This window comes from Grammomys surdaster, unplaced genomic scaffold (genome assembly GCF_004785775.1).
Source record: "Grammomys surdaster isolate TR1022 unplaced genomic scaffold, NIH_TR_1.0 61, whole genome shotgun sequence".
Classification (NCBI taxonomy): Eukaryota; Metazoa; Chordata; class Mammalia; order Rodentia; family Muridae; genus Grammomys; species Grammomys surdaster.
The window spans coordinates 1,015,327-1,034,242 of NW_021604563.1; the positions used below are offsets into that span (position 1 = coordinate 1,015,327).

An 18,916-nucleotide genomic window follows, 5' to 3' on the forward strand; every position below is an offset into this window, starting at 1 on the left:
AAGTTGGAGACCTGGAGCGCTTTGACATCACACATGGAGATACAGAGTTTGGAGTTTGCCCAGCTGGTTTCAGGTCTTGCTTTTATCTAGTATTTCCTTGCTATGTTCCCTTTCCTCTTTTTTGGAATGGTAATGTATATTCTGTGTCATTTTATGTTGGGAGTATGTGATCAGCTTTTTTATTTTACAGGGTTTACAATTAAGAGAATGCCATAAGCCTCAGAAGAGACTCTGAACTTCTGAACAGTGTTGAGACTATTATAGACTATGAGGACTTTTGAAGTTGAACTGAATGCATTTTTGTATTGTGATATAGCTACAAGCCTATGGAGGCCAGGCAGTGGAATGTGATGGTCTTAATAAGAATGGTCCCTATAGACTCATATATTTGAATGCTTAGTCACCAGGAAGTGGCACTATTCTAGATTACAAAGTCTGGTCTTGTTGGAGGAAGTTTGTCACTGGGGATGGACTTTGAGGTTTCAAAAGCCCATGTCAAGTCCAGTATATCCTTCTCTGCCAATGGATCAGGATGAAGCCCTCAACTACTTCTCTAGCATCATGCCTACTATGTCTTCTGCCATGATGATAATGGACTAAATTCTGAAACTGTAAGCAAGCCTTCAACTAAATGTTTTATAAGAGTCATCATTGTTATGGTGTCTACTCACAGCAACAGAACAGTAACTAAGATACCTGAAATACTCACACGCATCAACTCTTTCCCAAGACACTGGGTTCATGAGCAATGGTACATCTTTATAGAGGGCACTGAAATAGCATCACTATTCTATTTATATTAATACTTAGTACCGAAATTTGTGTCAGTTGATCTGTTATGGATCTGAACCACCTCTGGGTAGTCACTTGGGAATTTACTAATACTGATTAATACCAACCTGAGACACTAGTATGAAATAATTACCCAACACTGGCAAGTTAAGTTTCCAGGAGTACCTATTCTAGGCATTACTAGCAAGACTGGCCACATTCCTTGGTTAGCCTAAGACAGTCACAGTTTATGCTTTTGTCTCAGAGTAAATTGTTGATAGCACTTTCACTCTTAAATGTATCTTTCTTTGTATGACAAATTACATAACCACCCTATAACAAGCTACAAGCTTTGAAATGCATGGAATGGAGTTAAGTTTAAAGTCTGATTTAAAGTGATAAATGAAGGCCATATGAAGGTTTTTTTTTTAAAGCCAAAAATCATAAAAAGGATAAAAGTGGAAGCTACACTTAAGATATCAGATAAGCCAGATGTGGTGGAGTATGCCTTTAACTCCAAACACTCCAGAGACAGGCAGATCTTGGTGAGTTCAAGGCCAGCCCAATATATATAGTGAAATCCAGGTCAGTCAGCAACATAAAGAAACCCAGTCTAAAAAATAATCTAATAAAAACAATTATCTATCACAAATGAGAGGTAAAGGGGAGAAAGTGAGATTCCTAGCATACAGCTTTTATAGAAGACTATATGTATTTATATATTTATTTGTAAGTGAATATATTAATTTTTTAAAATGTAAAAACTATCAATATTAAGTTCTTATTTTCTCTACCTTGGATCTAATTGGTTTTATAGACTTTTAATACAAACTATATTGGGCTGGGGTTATAGCTCAGTGGTAGATTACTTAGCATCTGTGAGGCTCTAAGTTTGAGTCTTAGCATCATAAAATCAACCCAAAACTCTAGCATTAAAAAGTAATAAATTTAAGCACTAGCAGAGAAATAAAAAAGAACAAGACATCAGCCATCATTTTCAATGTCTTTTCTCTTAGAATGGTGTGCAGAATCATATAAGCAGAGCATATGGTTACTTGGTGACTATCTCCTCAGCCAGTATGTTGAGACCTTGCTATTCACACTATTATATCCCTAGTATTCTGCTTGGTATTCAGTAGATGCTCAATAAGTATGTACAGAAAGGATATATAAAAATGTATATTTTGAGGCTATTGACCATAGAGGGTGCAACAAAAATCAAAGCCCACAAACATTTTTTAAAAAGCAAAACTTTAAATACAACAGAAAATATATTTTTATTCTATACATACCAAGAAAGAGTCACATTTTTATCTTAAATTAAAAAGGATCAGGCAAACATCTATACACATATATAACATGCAAATAAAATAAGAGAGTTGCAAAATAGAAAAGCAAACTGTATTTCTCTGTCATTTTTTTAGTTAAGTGAATTTGGTCAAGTCACCTGACTTTCTGGCCTTCAGCTTCCAAACCTATAAAACAAGAACTAAATGCTGGACATGATGCATTCAGCTTTGATATTTTTCTCAGTCCTTTTTTTACTCCCCACCCCCAATACAATGGAAGAAACAGAAACATAAAAATAGGAATAAATAAATAAAAAGATGAAGCTATCAACATACAGAACCTTGCAAAGATATATATGTATTCCATGTCCCCGCAACCAACTGGAGATGATAAATGAGGAAGTGACTACTACAAAGGATACTATAGGCACAGCTGGAGCAAACCAAGTGACAGAGACAGAGACAGAGAAGAGACAGACTGCAGCTCCAGAATCGTATGCAGACTGAATTTTCTATGTCACTGTTCATTTAGATGCTGTGATGACAATAAATCCACACAGGTTTCACTCACCCTGAGATGATCTAAATCAGTGGTTCTCAACCTTCCTAATGCTGTGACTCTTTAATATATTTCTTCATGTTGTGAGGATCCAACCATAAATTTTCATTGCTACTTCATAACTGTAATTTTGCTACTATTATGAATTGTAATGTAAACATCCAATATGCAGGTCCTCAAATGCTGTAACTCAGGGTTATACATTAAAATCATCTGGTGAAAGCTTTTCAAATGGCCTGAGATCTGCACAAGTATATTTTTGCAGGGGGTGGGGCCTGTTTTAATTGTCTTTTGACTTGAACTTGCAGGTTTCAGTTTTAGTGGCTATTTCATTCAGAAAAACCTGAAAATGTACAGGTCAGGGATTTGCACTGGGGATACAAACCAAAGTCATTTACAAAAGTAAATAAATAAATAAATAAATAAATAAATAAATAAATAAAATCAGGCTTAGTAACCAACTCTTGAATACATTAAGATTTTATGTATATATCACAAGCATTACCTGTCTGGATCCCTGGGGAACAACTGCCCCCATGTTCATTGGATTGGGACCTTGGATTCCACTAGGCATAGGTCCTCTAGGTCCAGGTACTGGGCCTCTGGTATCCATGCCTCTCGCCTCCATGGCACGGGCCTCCATGGCACGAGCCTCCATGGCACGGGCCTCCATGGCACGAGCTTCCATGGCACGGGCTTCCAGTCCTCGGGCATCTAGTCCTCTTGCTTCCATGGCTCTAGCCTCCATCCCGCGTGCATCTAATCCTCGGGGATCTCTTCCACCTAGAAAGTTGTAAGAAAACCTGTGTATAGCTACTAACATCTAGTCACATCTTTCATCTATAAGACTGTGTCTTCTTTCTAGTTTATCATGTTTGTAGATAAATTATAAAGATTCTTGTAAAGACTTCTGTCCCATATAAGAGCTGAAGAGCCCCAAGTACTTCATCAACCCACAGCTACCATTTGGCATTGTGATACAGTTTCCCCTTACCTCTGGCATCCAAAGGTTGACCCCTCTGATCTAGCATGGGTCCTCTTGGCTCTGCCATTAAAGGTCTGGGTTCAGCTAAGGGTCCTCCTCTCATGTCATGCGGAGGCGGTCCACGACCTTCATGGCCAGGAACGTGGTGCATGGGTGGGCCCTGATGAGGTGGTGGTGGTGGTCCCAGGTAAGCTCTAGAGATGAAAAAAAGTGACATATTTTAAAGCAGAATGTACCAACTTGAAATTTCAGCCAGATCAGTAAGCAAACATCCAACAGAGAACTGATATAAACATCAGTAAATAAATGACAACAAGAAACTAAGATAAAAGAAAAGGTATAAAATGTAAATTTGGGCATTCTAGAATTTATTTGACCAGGGCATTCTATGTTAGGGAAGAATTAATGGATAGTTATTACATGTACAATGAGTATATAGTATAGTGCAATGCAGGTTCTGGATTCAGACTAAATACTGAAATTCAGGTCATATCATTTACTATAAGTGATCTGTTTGATCTGGGTCACTGACTTAACCTCTATATGCCTTAGTTTCTTAACCTGTAAAACACGATTAATAATACCCATCCCTAACTTTGTGGGGATTGAACTTAGGGCCTTGGGCATAGTAGACAAGTGCTCTACCACTGGTGTTCCACCCCCAGCCTAAGGCAGATTTAATGAGATGATCTGTCAGGTACATAGAGAAGAGCCAAAGGTATGATCCTCATTAACATCAATAACTATTGTTATTAACAGTTTCATCACCCCAAGTTTTCCTTGTTTAGGTATATATTACTAGAATTTTCAATTTCTGGATATACAGTAGTCATGGTTGGCTCAAAGGTACCTTAACTATATAATTACGCTTTACCAAAAGTGCTTAGTCTTGGACAGTGGCTACAAATACTTGTTTATCTTTTGAAGAAGGCAAACAGGTCCAACTGTTCCAGAAAGTCTTTGCTTCCAAAGTAAAGAACATTCCCAACATTTCAAGCTGTTTTCTTCTATATCAGTACTTACCTAGGTTCTACTTCTCCAGTGACAGTCATTAAAGTGCCTCCCCGCGGGTCATTGGGAGCATCACCTAAAAGACCACGAGGAGTTGGGACGTTGGTAGGCAAGGCTCCCCGCTGCATAGCTGCTCTGGGGTCTTGCATTGGCACTGACAGGGAAACAAATGGGGAGTTACTGCTGTGAAAGACACATTAGCAAACAAGAAATGACTCTATACCACTGACAATGTAATTCAAACACCTTAGAGTGGGTGAAACCTCACCACAGCAGAATCCTCTTGCAGCTCAAGAACAGAAGCAGGGTGTAGGCAGAATCTGTGCCATGTCAGAGGTATGGATGGAATTATATATAAAGAGCAAACTGGGGAGCACCTGCCAAGAATTAGCATTGTGATCTGAAGAAACTTATTTTCCTGGTTTTCTTTCTAACCAATCTTAGTTTAAGGACCAGCGTCACAAAAGAGAGGTAGGGGCTTGGCATATGAACACTGTCATGGCTCTGAAAGAACCTGCTGTCTCCTTACAGACTGCAATTCCATCCAAGCCTCCTGACACCAGTATGGAGGGAGTAGAGCCTCGGACAGATGCCCATATCATCCATGTTCTCTGCCCTGTGTGAAGAGGTCAATCTTAGGCTTGTGGCCTCAAGAGGAAAAAAAAAACACAAAAATAATAACAAAAAAACAAAAAATACCCCAGAACATTATTACCCTTTGGGGGTTCTGAACGTGAGGATCACTGCCAAGCAGCTCTTTTCCCCTCAACGTCCCACCCTGAATACCACAAGCAAAAGGGAACCCGCAGATACAATGGGTACCTTGAACTCGCTCAATTGATGCAGGCCCGGCGGGTCCCACGGGCGAGTGCTGTAAGGTTCCTAGGTAAGCAGTAAGTTCAAAAGGAGAAACAGCAGATACTTAAAATAGCTTGAACATACATAAACACACACACACAAATACACACATACACAGAGACTGGAGATTTACATGTCAGTAAGAAGTCAAAAGTTCATTAGTTTGCCCTAGACTACAAAACTCCTTAAACTATAATAACTCCTTAAATTCTTATCCAGAACACTTCCACTTTGACTAGACATCTTTCTTTGTAAAACCTTTTTAAAAATTTCATTTGTGTATTTTTTAAAAATGTAAACGTGCTCTGTCTTCATGTACACCTACAGGCCTGAAAAGGCCATCAGATCCCTTTATAAATTGTTGTGAGCCACCATGTGGTTGCTGAGAATTGAAGTCAGGACCTCCAGAAGAGCAGCCAGTGTCCTAAACCACTGAGCCATCTTAACAGCCTCAGATAGCTTTCTTAAGAGAAACCTATGTGCTGGTTTATTTGGGCAAAAATAACCAACAATCTTGAACTCTTTTTTTTCTTTTTTGCCTAATCTCTTCTTGTACCATTATTTAAAAAAAGAAAACAGAGAAAAATATCTTTTCAAAAGCAAAACACAAAACAAATTGCACTGAATGTGACATGTGAGATTTATCAGACAGTTATAACAGAAGTGGGGCAATACTAATTCTGTCTTATTTTAAAGTATAAAATTTTCTATCAAAAGTATCAAATGGGAAAATGCAGCTGAACTTTAGATGAGGAAAAAAGAATATTTATCACTCTGAAAGAAATAGTCTACTAAGCCAGTCTACAGTTATAAAAAAAAAACATGACAAAGATTGGGTTGACAAGATACAACCAATATTAAAGGAGATGGGAAAGAAACAAGTTCTGTCTCAAACATCTGCCACCATTACAAACACACAAATCCAACAAGGATTCCAGGCAAAAGAAAACAAATCTGGTCACAAATGAAAGCATTCTTGTTTCCACTGCTGAGTACTGAAGGAAATTATTTTTATAAATTCATCTCACTTTGTCTTTTCCTCAAAAGGTTCTTGAAATACTTTCAACATGTGAGCCAATTCCTTTTGGTAATTCTTACCAGAAAGAAGGGACTAAACTAAAGTAGGAAGAAAGCTCTCTTGTAGAAGTATGTGTTAAACAGCTAAAGGGTTCACTGATAAGACTGATGCCCTGGGAAGAGGAAGAGATTAATGGAAGGCTAAGCCCTTCTCACTACTGCAAAGATACTCTGAGGTAGATACACCTGGGGGCACACAGCCACGCAGAAGCATGAGATACATTAGAAGGAAGATAAGATGTATGTTACAATTTGTCTTGTTGTCATTTATCTGATGTGTTTAGACTTGTCATTTCAATCAGCAATCCCTGTGTACCAATCATGGGCCTGTATCTTACATGCTTTTGAAATGGGTTTCTCTTATAGGGAATCAGCTGAGAAGAAAAATATTAAGCCCCTTTGGTCTGTCCAAAGCAATCTGTTCCAACATAGGCACCTAATGAATAACAAGATTATTTTGAAAATTAATTCTGAAATTAACAGTGCCAATACAATGTTAGGAAGAAAGCAGATTTTGGATTTGCAGACTTCAATCTTTAAGTTAAAAAAGAAGAGCACCAGATTCAGACCACAATACTCAGAAATGAGTATGTACTTACCTCTTCCTATCGAGAAACTTAAAACTCCTGTGCTTCCACCTCTTTACCTGTAAAACTAAGGCACTGCCACCTAACTCAAAGAGTTGTTTACAAAAATGGAAGTGACTGAGTATATATAGTACACATTCAGTTCCCTTTTTCCATCATCTTTCATTTTTTAACTGAACTAATATACTTTCTTCTCCTTCAAACTACAATAACATGAGGAAAGAACACAAAGATTCTGGAAGGGCTGCTGCTGTTATATACAGTGTTTTTTGTTTTGTTTTTATCACAGTACAGGAGACACTTTACAACTATGTTTTATAGACCTCTGCGTTCCTCCCAGTTTGTTATGGGATTTACATCTTGTTATCTACAGACCCGATCATATACTAAATGCTCATTATTTAAATTTCTTACAAAGTAAATATCTATTCACAAATTGAGTGAGACCATGCCCACAGACTATCAGGAAACAAAGTATACATTTGCCTCATCACAAATCTTGTAGAGTTAGGCGCTGGATCTCCTATGGAAAGTCTGAACCAACAGAAGTTTGGTAAATATAGAAACATTCTACTTCTGCAATGTCCAGTGTGGTCTTCATTAGCACATGTGGCTACTGAACACCTAGAGTATAATCACTGTGCCCAGGAAAGAGTATTTGGCTTTTATGATTAATTTGAACTTAATTTTAATTAACTTAATCTTTAAATTGCCACTGGTGATTAGTGGCTGACACATTAGACAGTGCAGATATGAAACATTTCCATGTCTAGTCTATATTAATATTTACCTTGTCCTCGTTCCATGGGCACTGGTCCAGCTCCTTGCATTCCAACTTGGGCTTGCATGACTCCTAGAAAATAAAGGGCAGGGAAAAAACATAAATTGGGCCTGTAGAAAAAACCAACAACAGTGGCTGAGTTTACAAATGTCATCTCTTTTCCCCACAAGGAGAAAGCTCTGATGGAAGATGAGGACTACCATTCAACAATGCCACGAGCAACAGTTCAAGTATGTCACACTTCAGTGACAAGTGAGTTCAGAAGGAATGTTTCATCACAATTAACAAAATTTTAGCAGAAATCCCTTTAATACAAGAAAGTAACACCTCTTACCTACAAGCCTCCTCTTATGGAAGGCAGCATCACTCATAGGATATTTTATAAATGTATGGGTATATTTAGTTGACAAAACCTTTGGGGACATAGATGCACTGAATGAGATGGTGTCAGGAATACTAGGTGCCCTACAAAGTATGATACAATTCTACAAAATCAAGGTTGATCTTGTGTCTGATAAAATATTCAAATGTCTCACTAAACATTCATACAAAGGAAAAGCTGTCTGTTGTCATCTCAACCTAGAGTCTGAGTCTGTTTTATTTGTAAACACAGAAGTTATATGCACTATTTTAGTATATATTCACTGACTTTTCCAGAAATGCAATTACTGAGTAAATTAATGGAGACTGCAATTTGTTTTAAAATTTTTAATATGATTTTTCACTATTTAGGAAAACGACATCAATAGTCCTTGTGGTGTTTGAATTATCAAAGCAAACATCACTGTAACTGTCTACATTTTTAGTTTTTACACTCAAGGGACAGATGTAAACACCTATTTTGTTTTCTACCCATACATGGACATTTAAATATTACTTTTTAATAAGTTAAATTTCTTTTACTTTTCATGTGTATTACAATTAGGGTGTTAAATTTTTTGAAGTCATGTTACAAAAGTATCATTTGTGTACTACATTTCAGGAAAGTAAAGCCACGCAAAATACCTGTTACAAAAAGGGTATGCTGGATTTAACGGAGTTGAGAACTTATGGTCTATATTAAGCAGATGGGGTATGATGACTACTATATAAAGAATAACCACACACTACAAATCCCTGTCTGGTCTCTTAAACATAGCAATAATTCTCTTTTCCTCAAAGAAATTAGATATGCTGCTGCATGGGGACAAAAGGCAAGCAGATTTGTTTGTAGTTCATTAATACTTCCTCAAATTAGAAAGTACATATCACATTGTCCCTATTTGATTGAGCATACTAAGCACTGAAAGTTATAGATTAAATACCCAAAGAACTGGATGCTATCCCAGCTCTTGCTATTATATTATATACCTGTGATTCTGAGCAAGTGACTCAATAAAAGTCTATAATCCTGGCTTCCTTATCTGTAAGATGAACAAGTTGTTCTAAATAGCAATCCTCAGAAAGTGGACCCCAGCTAGACAAGCCATATCAGTATCAATAACAACAACAACAAAAAATGCAAAACTTGAAAATTCGCAGGTTCTGAACCTCAAACTTGTTAAATTATAGTTTGGCAGCAGGGACTATCAATCTGCATTTTATAGGCCCTTCAGGTGATTCTAACACAGATTAAAGTCTGAATACAACTGCTAAATGATTTCCAAGCTTCTCTTGTAAATAATGTTCCATTCCACTAAATACAGACCAACCACCAACACAATACAAAGGTCTGAGGAAAAGGCAGCAGAAGGCATTATGAGCATAATTTCCCACATAAAGAAATCATCACATAATACCTTTTATTTTTAAAGACTAAATCTCCAGTGGTGAAACTGGTGGTCAGAATGTATAAATCTTTCATGTTATTCTACTTTCTTGAAAGGCTGAAAACCATCCTGTTTCTACCAGTGATGTATAAGAACAAATTTCTTTACAAATATTGTCCTCTTCTTTGAAACTTGGAACTGAGGGGTGTAAGTGGCACTTTATTGTTACTATAAATGAGGTTGCTGTATTGGCCATCTGGCTTTGCTTTTCTATGAAGCTCTTAAAATAGTTTCTTCCTGTACTTTTCTGTAAGTTGTTTTCCCTCTTCTTACCAATTTTCAAAGAGATCTGTAGGACAACTCAAAAATCCCCATGAAGTTTTAATGAATTCACAAATATAAATACTATAAACTCCAAAACATTCTATGAAAAGTATGCTCAATTTTTGTCTTTTGGTTCTTTTGGGGGGACATTGTTTTGATAACAATATTTCTCTGTCTGGTGCTAGGGACTGAACATGGGGCTTTTTGCATATTGTAAATAAGTGCTTTAACACTGAGCTATACCCCCATCTGCATTAATTTCCTCTTTTAGGTGTCTTGTGGTTTATTATTTTCTAATTAACTAGAGCTAGTATGGAATTCTGTTTTTGGTTACATGGGTATTTGAGAATATTCATTTTTCCTTTATGTACTACCTTTACTATTTCTCATACTTGTTTGTATGAAATATAAATATTTATTTATTTATTTTCAGGATTTATTTTAGGTATTCACCATTACTCACCAGAAGAGGGCACTAGATCCCATTACAGATGGTTGTGAGCCACCATGTGGTTGCTGGGAATTGAACTCAGGACCTCTGGAAGAGCAGTCAGTGTTCTTAACCACTGAGCCATCTTTCCAGCCCTAAATATTTATTTTTTTGTTTTAATTTACACTATTTATAATTTTTATTTCCTCTTTAAATAGCTACAGTATGTTCTTTAATTTTCCAAGGCAAGATTTCCTCCCACTCACCTTTTAATTATTTATTTCTAATTTTAATGGTTTAAAATCAGACAATGTGATCTATAAAAAATCTCCACTGCCTTTTGTTAAATTTAACTTATGGCTAAGCATGTGGTCTTCTTTATAAGGGTTCCATGGACATTTGGAGTAGGGGGAATGTATTCTGCAGCCAAAAGATATGTGGCTTTTTCTAAATAATGGAACTTGTTGATCCCATTAGTCCTTGAAGATGTGTATATTCAGCTTGAATATCTGCATATATAGCTGTTTTTTATTCACAAGGACAAGGTTATTCATCATGTCCAGAGAAGGTACTGACCAATAACCTGCATGTTAGTATTTCATGACAATGTAAGTACAGAAACCGAGAACGGATATTTAGCAATGTCTATGGCCGTTTGCCACTGTTAGGATATCCAAGTGTGCGAGTAGCACACTTATCTCACTTAACAGTTTATTCAGTCAAGACTGGTGGCATATGCCTCTAATCAAAGCACGTGGGTAGTTCAAATAGGGGGACTTCACGTTTGAGGCCAGTCCCAGCTATAGAGCAAGATCTTGTCTTAAAAACTATATAAAAGAAGAGATCACCTAGTTTCCTCAGCCTAGAATACATGTTATAGCTATACATTTATTTTATACCAAGATCCTATTGTTAAATAATTGGCTGCACTTCAGCAGTTACGACTATAAAACTTCAGCAAAGTAACAAAATGGTAAAGACTCTAACTGCAAGTTACCTGCAGGGGCTAAGGAACCAGGGCCAGGTCCTGCTACAGCAGCTGTCATCTGCACTGGGGCTGGAACTCCACCTGGCATAGAAGCTTGCATCATAGGAGGTGCGCCATTGACATGCATCCCACCCTGATCAAGAGAAAAACAAGTATGAGCATGTCTCTGCAGAGACTCAAAATATTTAGTCTATGGCCTTAAGTTTCTCTTAATGTTGGTAGTTGCAATCGTCTGCCAAACATCCTTTTTTGTATGACATGTCTTCTAAAACAGTTTTATCACATATTCTGAATCCCACAGAAGCAAATTGTAGTATCTTGAGCCTGTTTATGTGAGAGCAGTTAAGATAGAGCATATGCATAATATAGAGACGGATAATCATGTCTTGTTCATGTGGCAAGGCAGCAAATAACCCACTCTTGACTTCACTAATTGGTGCGTAACAATATTTTAAAAATGCCTTATTATAGTGACTTGATGTGCCAGGGTGGATTGGTACCCAGGGGGTCCTCCCCTTCTCAGACAAGGGGAGGGGGGAAAGGGGCTATGTGAGGGGGGACCGGGAAGAGAGGGGGGCTGTTACTGGGATGTAAACTGGATAAATGGTGAGAAAGACAAAAAAGAAAACCTGAAAAAAAATGCCTTAATACCCAGGACACAAAAAGGACTGAGACTTCAAAAAAACTTGCTGATATTCTACATTTTTAAGATAAAAAAGCATTTTCATTTGTTCAAGTTTTAATAACTTCTGTCCTTGGGTATAGCTTTTTTTGGGGTAGTAGTGAACTTTTTAATGATAAATTAAACTGCCTGAGAGAAAGGGAATGAAATTTTTCATGGGGCATTCCCTAGAGAACTATGCATGTCTTTGGAATGTAAAGAACTGTAAAGAATCAAAACAGTTCCAAAAAAATCAAACGCATGCACACCAAAAACAAAGTTTAGAGTCTGAGTTCATTATGACCCTACTCTTTCTGTACATCTGCAGTCTGTGTACAGTGTGACACAGAGGTCCAAAATAGCATGAATCTAAAGGAATTGTGATTGGTTCACATGTTCATGCCTAAACTCATCACTGTGAGTGGTGATGGGAGAGGAAGAGAGTGAAATATATTAGCACCTTGTTTTCTGCAGAGACACATTTCAAGACCATCAGTGGATGTTTGAAGCTTTAGTTTTTAACTTGTCTGTATACATTATTATTTTCCCCCAAGGTTCAATTTATAGGTTTACAATAGTAACTAAAAATATAACAATTATAGCACAACACTGTAATTAAAGTTGTGTGGATATTTTAAAAATCAGATATGTGTTCACTGTAATCAAAATTAAAAGAGAAAGGGGGAACTTGTACAGGGAGTAGTTAGAACAGGTTATGAGATTAGACTAGGTTCACATCCAAAGTTTGCCACTTATGATTCTGCTTTTACATCAGTTGCATTTTTAGTCTTAGCTAACTTTCCATTTCTACAAAATACTTATTTAGGACAGGAGCTGAAAACTACTGCTCATTGGCTGAATTCTCTTCTTTTTGTTCTTATTTATTTCCTGAGATAGGGTCTTTCTATGTAGCCCTGGCTGTCCTAGAACTCTACATAGGACAGGTTGGCCTCAAACTCAGAAATCCAGCTGCCCCTGCCCCTCAAGTACAAGGATTAAAGGTAAGCACTACCAAATTGGCTAAACTTGTAACCAGTTATTTTTTTCTCAAGCCAGGCATAGTGGCACATACCTTTAATCCAAACGGACTGCCTGGTCTACACAGTGGGTTGCAGAACAGCCAAAGCTATATAGTGAGACCCTATGTATAAGTTTTTTCCCAAGTTTCTTATGTTTGCATATACATAGCAGCATGCATATGGAAGTCATAAATCAGAGGACAATTTGTATAAGTTCCCTTTTCCTACTATGTGGCTCCTAGAGATAGAACTCATCATCAGGCATAGCAACAAGTACCTTTATCTACTGAGTCATCTTGTTAGCCTGCCTTCCTTCCTTCCTTCCTTCCTTCCTTCCTTCCTTCCTTCCTTCCTTCCTTCCTTCCTTCCTTCCTGTGCAAGTCTGTATACTAATGGCACACTGGAGGACAATTTGCAGTAACATATTCTCTCCTTCCACAATGTGAGTCCCAAGGATTGAACTCAGGTTGTCAGGCTCGATGGCAAGCACCTTTACTTTCTGAACCATTTTGTAGATCCCAGCCTTTCTGTTTGTTTTGTGAGGCAGTGTCTCAAATAGCCTAGACTGGTTTCAATTTTGCTAGGTAGCCAAGGATGAACCTGAACTCTGATCTGCCCACCTTTACCTTCCAAGTGCTGAGATTATAGGTATGTATCATTGTGCCTGTTTTTATCAGTAGCTTTGAGGTTTTACTAGAATACAATCACATTTTACATATTATATCATTGTTATAGAGATCATATAGCTTATAAAGCCAAATAATTTACTATCTGAATTTCTTAAGAAAATGTTTACTTTACTAATACTTGCCCTATACCATTCATTGGATTAATCCACATTATTTACTTCTCCCCATCTGAAAATGGTAAAAAAAAAAAAAAAAAGGTGGCTCATTTTAGCTTATATTTGTTTATTTAATTTTGAGGTTGTATGCTTTATTTTCAGTTTTGTGAACTGTTTATGCTCACTACTCATTTTGATAGTTTTTTTCTGTTTGTTAGACTTTTTACTAATTCATAGTAAATTTTTTTGCTTCTGAAAAATAGAGATATATACACAATCTGTGTGATTTTCTTCAGTTAACCATATATTTTTTTCTACTTCCTAAATGACTATTCAGACTTCTTATACATGTTTAAAATGTTTACATTTGGGCTGGAGAGGTGGCTCAATGTTTAGAAAAACACTTGCTTCTCTTGCAGGGGGTTATGGTTCAGTTCCCAGGATTCACATGGCAATACAAAATCATTTATAATTCCAGTTTAGCCTCCTCACACTGTAGCCCCACAGTGTGAGGCATACAAAAGATACACATAGAATAAAACAAATCTTTAAAATGTATCTATCATCATATATCATACTAGTTTTGCATTTCACTTAACAGGTTGAGAATTTATGCTGATATCTACATCCATATAGAAAAGGTTTCTGTACTTTTACTTTCTGCATGGTGTTAGAAGTTCTCTCTGTTGATACCACATATTCTAGCCTACCTTAATCCTGTATGGCATTAGGTTTATAAAAGTCATTCCTATTGGTACATGTAGTTTACTTAGATTTTCCCACTGGATAAGTAGACCAAATTTTCTCCACTTTTCATTAATGAACATTTCCTATGTTTCCAATATTTGCTATTATCATAGAGCAATAGACATCTTTGAGCATGAGCGAGTACTCGTTTACTTAGAAGTACCTTCTGCACATGTCATCTTTAGATGTATCAATTTTTTAGGTCTGCAGCATTACAATCATGCTTTGTTACTGCTGAAAATGAAGACAGTAAGAGTGCTTGCCTCATTTTGCTGCTATGAGGACTAAATGAGATTACATATAAGACACTGAAGTGATAACCAGTGGTAAACACACCCACAAAAATTAGCTTATTAGAAAATAGTTTACAGAAAGGATCTCTTTGTTTTATTATTTTGGAACTGAATCTACATTCTTTCAGGTGGCATATGCTCTGCAATCTGGAAATTGCTTTTATGCCTGAAAATTTAATTACCATCTCCGATTCCTGCTGCTTCTTCTCTCAATAGTTTCCTAGAAAGAAAATAACATTTTAAGACAGATAAAAAATGTTGTGGAATAAATCCCTACCAAAGATTGAGCCTGAGGGGCCTGAGGATTCTGCTGGTTCATTGAAACATTGGGTCCTGAGCCAGGCCCTGCAACATGGACTGCCTGAGGGTTGCCTGAAATCAGCGTTGGGATATTTGTCTGGCGATGCAGAATTTTCTAAAAAGTGAAAAGATATATCTATGAGATGTCTGTTTAACAAGCCAAACAGGCAGTTCCTATCCCAAAGATAAACCTGCTAGTTCTATACAAGAACCAGAGGCACTCACCAGGGCAATCTCAGGATCCACAATTCTCATCACTACCTGTGCCTGCAGCAAAGCATAAGCCAGCTGTGGATTCTGAAGCAACATGTTTCTTGCTTCCTGGGGACTATTCTGGACACAAAGCTGAGAAGATAAGAAAATTCATCTTCAGATTCAATGCTAAGAATCTCATCCCCTCTGAATTACCGATTTTCTTTTTTAAGCAGTGTTTCATGTTTCACATCCTGGTTTTTAATTCACTGTGACCCTTCTGCCTCAGCATCCCAAGAGGTGGGACTACAGGCACATGACATCATGTTGGTGATTTAGCACTGATTTTGACATTGAATGCACAATTTTGGCCATGGCAAGCAAGAAGAAGAGGTATTTATAATACTGTAATAATATCACTTAGGGAAAACACTACAATTTAACATCTACAGAGGACACAGAAACAGCTGGTTTGGCCAGGTCCACTTATGTATAAAAATACCCCTGTGTACAAAATGTGGAAGAAATGGTATCTACAGAATCAACTATTTAAGCTCAGGAAATTATATCCATTAACTCCTTGAAAATCTGATGTAAAAGATTGTTTATACTCTAATGTCTCCTCCCACCTTCATTTGTTTCATCAGCTCAAACATCTGTTCTGGTGGAAGACTGGCAACTGCTTTGCTAATGGATTCAGGGGCATCCTCAGGGCTGATGCTTTCTCCGTAAGGTGACTCTATGACAGGTGCACCAGTGCCAAGGCCTGATTAGGAAGAAAGTATAAGAAAGTCAGGATGGTAAAGTAACAACCCAAGTCATTTCAAGTATCTATTTTCTAGGGCTGCTGTTAGCACCAACCAATAACTTGTAACTCTCTGGAACTGAGCCACTTGAAAATTTCCTTTCTGTGAAGGAAAGTGAGGGAATATCTTCTGTTCTTAGTGGAAAGCTATGACAGTGATAATGTCGTTATTTATTTCTTTGATAAGTCACTTCAAGAAGAAAAGCACTGAAACCAACAAAGGTGATAATTTCAACAGAGAATTTGTGGAAATGTCTTTAGTATCCACCACCAGTTACTAATCTGGCAACACAGAGAAGTAACTTAGTAGACCTGCATTTCCCTTAAACTGGAAATGAACTCCTAAGGAACAGAAGGATCACTAAAGCCAAGTTTCTTAAACATAGACATCCCTCATTCAGGCACCTCAGGTCCTAGAAGCTATTCATTCATCTAATCACCTCAGCACCTTTTTTTTTTTTTTTTTGGTTTTTTGAGACAGGGTTTCTCTGTGTAGCCCTGGCTGTCCTGGAACTCACTCTGTAGACCAGGCTGGCCTCGAACTCAGAAATCCACCTGCCTCTGCCTCCCAAGTGCTGGGATTAAAGGCGTGCGCCACCACCGCCCGGCGACTCAGCACCTTTTAAAATATCTGAAAATGCAAAGCTTCCACTTGTTCATCTTTACTAACTTGTAATGCATATGCTTGACTTTATACTCACTCTTCAGTTCCTCTTTGTTCTTTTCACTGGCAGCATTATCCACTCGAAGTGCTCTCCCACTGAATTCACGCCCATTCAGGTTCCGCATGGCACTAAGTGCTGTCTCTTGGTCTTGGTATTCACAGAAGCCATAACCCTTTGGTTTTCCTGTCTCCCTATCATATACCAATCTGAAGACCAAAACCAAGTATTAGGAACAAATGCTACACACACAGGCTTCCTGCTAACACTGCCATGTTCTAATTTAGTCCACAGTAAGATACCTTTCTAACTCTGCTTTCTTGGTTTGGAAACATTTTTAATAAAAGAAATTTTTTCCAGCAAGACTGGATATGAATTATACAGCATGTGCATCTATCCCAGAATCTGTGCTTTTTAAGACTCTCACAATGAAGATGTTTGAAACAGGTTCTCACCTGAAACTAACAACAGGCCCAACCTCAGAGAAGATGTCCTTCAGTTGTTCTTCAGTAGCTTCATAAGGAATGTTTCCCACTAAAGAAGAGACAACACATTAAAATTCTGGAACAGTAACTGAGCTCTTGAGTGAGCAAGTGAACAGTAGGCTTTCTATCTGCATCAATACATATACAATAACTGACTGAACAGCGTTCTCTAAAAACCCCCGCTCCCACTGTTATCTTTTCAGATCTTATAACAAGGGAAATGAGCCAGAGACTAAATATAAAAAGGTGTCTTTCAAACAGTTCTCGTATTGATATGACAAATAAAAGGTTTTCCTTAACTGTGCTGAAAATAAAATATTTAAGCATTGGTATTTACTCAAAGCCCCTAACAGTCGGGGGATTATGTCTGTATTTCCATGTATACATACACTTAGGAAGGAAAAGCCATGAATACAGCACAGGATGCTTAAAGGCTTTTTAAAATTCTCACAATGAAGAGACCATTTTGTCATGTCTCTTTCAAATAGTGTTTATTTCTTGTTATTTCTGTTTTGAGAAAGAGTCTTGTTATGTAGCTCTGGCTGGTCTTATGAGGTAGCCTAGGCTGGCCTTGAATTTGAAGCAATTCTACTGGCCTCAAACGTGCTTTAAACGCAATACACGTATTTTGGAAATAACTCATTTAAACCCTAAGAATTGCTTAGTCTCGATCCTCTGAAATCTCCCTGAGCTTTAATCATTCATTCATTCATTCATTCGCAACCCACCTCAAGATGTCAGGTGGCCACTACCACTATGGTTGGATGAAACGTTACAAGTAAAAAGCAAGCCATATTACACGTTTATGAGAGGGCGGGAAGTGGATATGGGGTCGATGGCTTCAGAATAAAATCTGTATTTTGGGCTAGGAGAACCAGCACGAAACAGGGACGCTCTGTTTCCACGCACCTTTTCTCCTAAAAAATAACTGAGAATCATGAAGGAGAAAACGCAGAAAAGACAGACGCTAGAGTCTAGCTCCCTGAATCACACTGCGGAAAACCTCTGGTACCTAGGAGCCGGAGGGGGGGGGGCGACGAGGGCGGGGGCGGGGGATCTCGTCTGCCCACGAGTACGCCAGGCTGCAGTGCCAAAGGACAGCACCAAACCCGCACGCCCTCCCGACACCCGCTCCACATAGGGGACCTCAGGGGACGTCCCTCCCTGACCAAAGACACCTACGAAACCCTCTCACCGAATACAGAACGCAGAGAACGATCCACCGCAGGGTCTCTAACTGGCAAACCCGCCATGGCTCACCCCCTGAGGTGGCTTCCGGTGCGCTAAAGCACACTTCCGTGGGAGAGCGAGTCCACGACCGAGCCCGCCTCCGTCCGGTGGGAGCCGGAAGCACCTGGACCAAAAGCGCCGCGGATCCTGCTGCGAGCCTCACCGTTTTGGTTCCCGCCTAGCGTTTGGCCGGGGGAGGGCCAACAGTCTGCAGGAAAGGCTGTGGCACGAGAAACGCTGCGTAAGCGGCGCGTCGCGGGGCGGGGCTAAGCCAATGTACGTCATCGGGGGTGGGGCTAGGCTAATGAGACGTCTTGGAGCTTGCAGACG

General features: G+C 38.4%; 1 protein-coding gene across 6 annotated transcripts in view; it reads right to left on the reverse strand.

Moving 5' to 3' along the window:
* The window catches only part of Cstf2 (cleavage stimulation factor subunit 2), a 27,657-nt gene extending 8,994 nt beyond the window's left edge, over positions 1-18,663 (reverse strand). For 2 of the 6 annotated variants that reach the window (XM_028778047.1, XM_028778079.1), the window contains exons 1-11: positions 18,552-18,663; positions 17,327-17,405; positions 16,911-17,080; positions 16,034-16,170; positions 15,438-15,557; positions 15,190-15,327; positions 11,418-11,541; positions 7,928-7,990; positions 4,628-4,769; positions 3,614-3,798; positions 3,125-3,402 (exon numbers count right to left, since the gene is read on the reverse strand). In XM_028778047.1, the coding sequence (XP_028633880.1) occupies positions 3,125-3,402; positions 3,614-3,798; positions 4,628-4,769; positions 7,928-7,990; positions 11,418-11,541; positions 15,190-15,327; positions 15,438-15,557; positions 16,034-16,170; positions 16,911-17,080; positions 17,327-17,405; positions 18,552-18,609 (1,494 nt within the window). In that variant the 5' untranslated portion in view covers positions 18,610-18,663. Of the gene's footprint in view, positions 1-3,124; positions 3,403-3,613; positions 3,799-4,627; positions 4,770-5,144; positions 5,232-5,437; positions 5,498-7,927; positions 7,991-11,417; positions 11,542-15,189; positions 15,328-15,437; positions 15,558-16,033; positions 16,171-16,910; positions 17,081-17,326; positions 17,406-18,551 lie in introns of all 6 variants that reach the window. The other 4 variants (XM_028777919.1, XM_028778133.1, XM_028777977.1 and 1 more) reach the window with 4 other exon arrangements.
* Between the last annotated feature and the right edge of the window lie 253 nt (positions 18,664-18,916).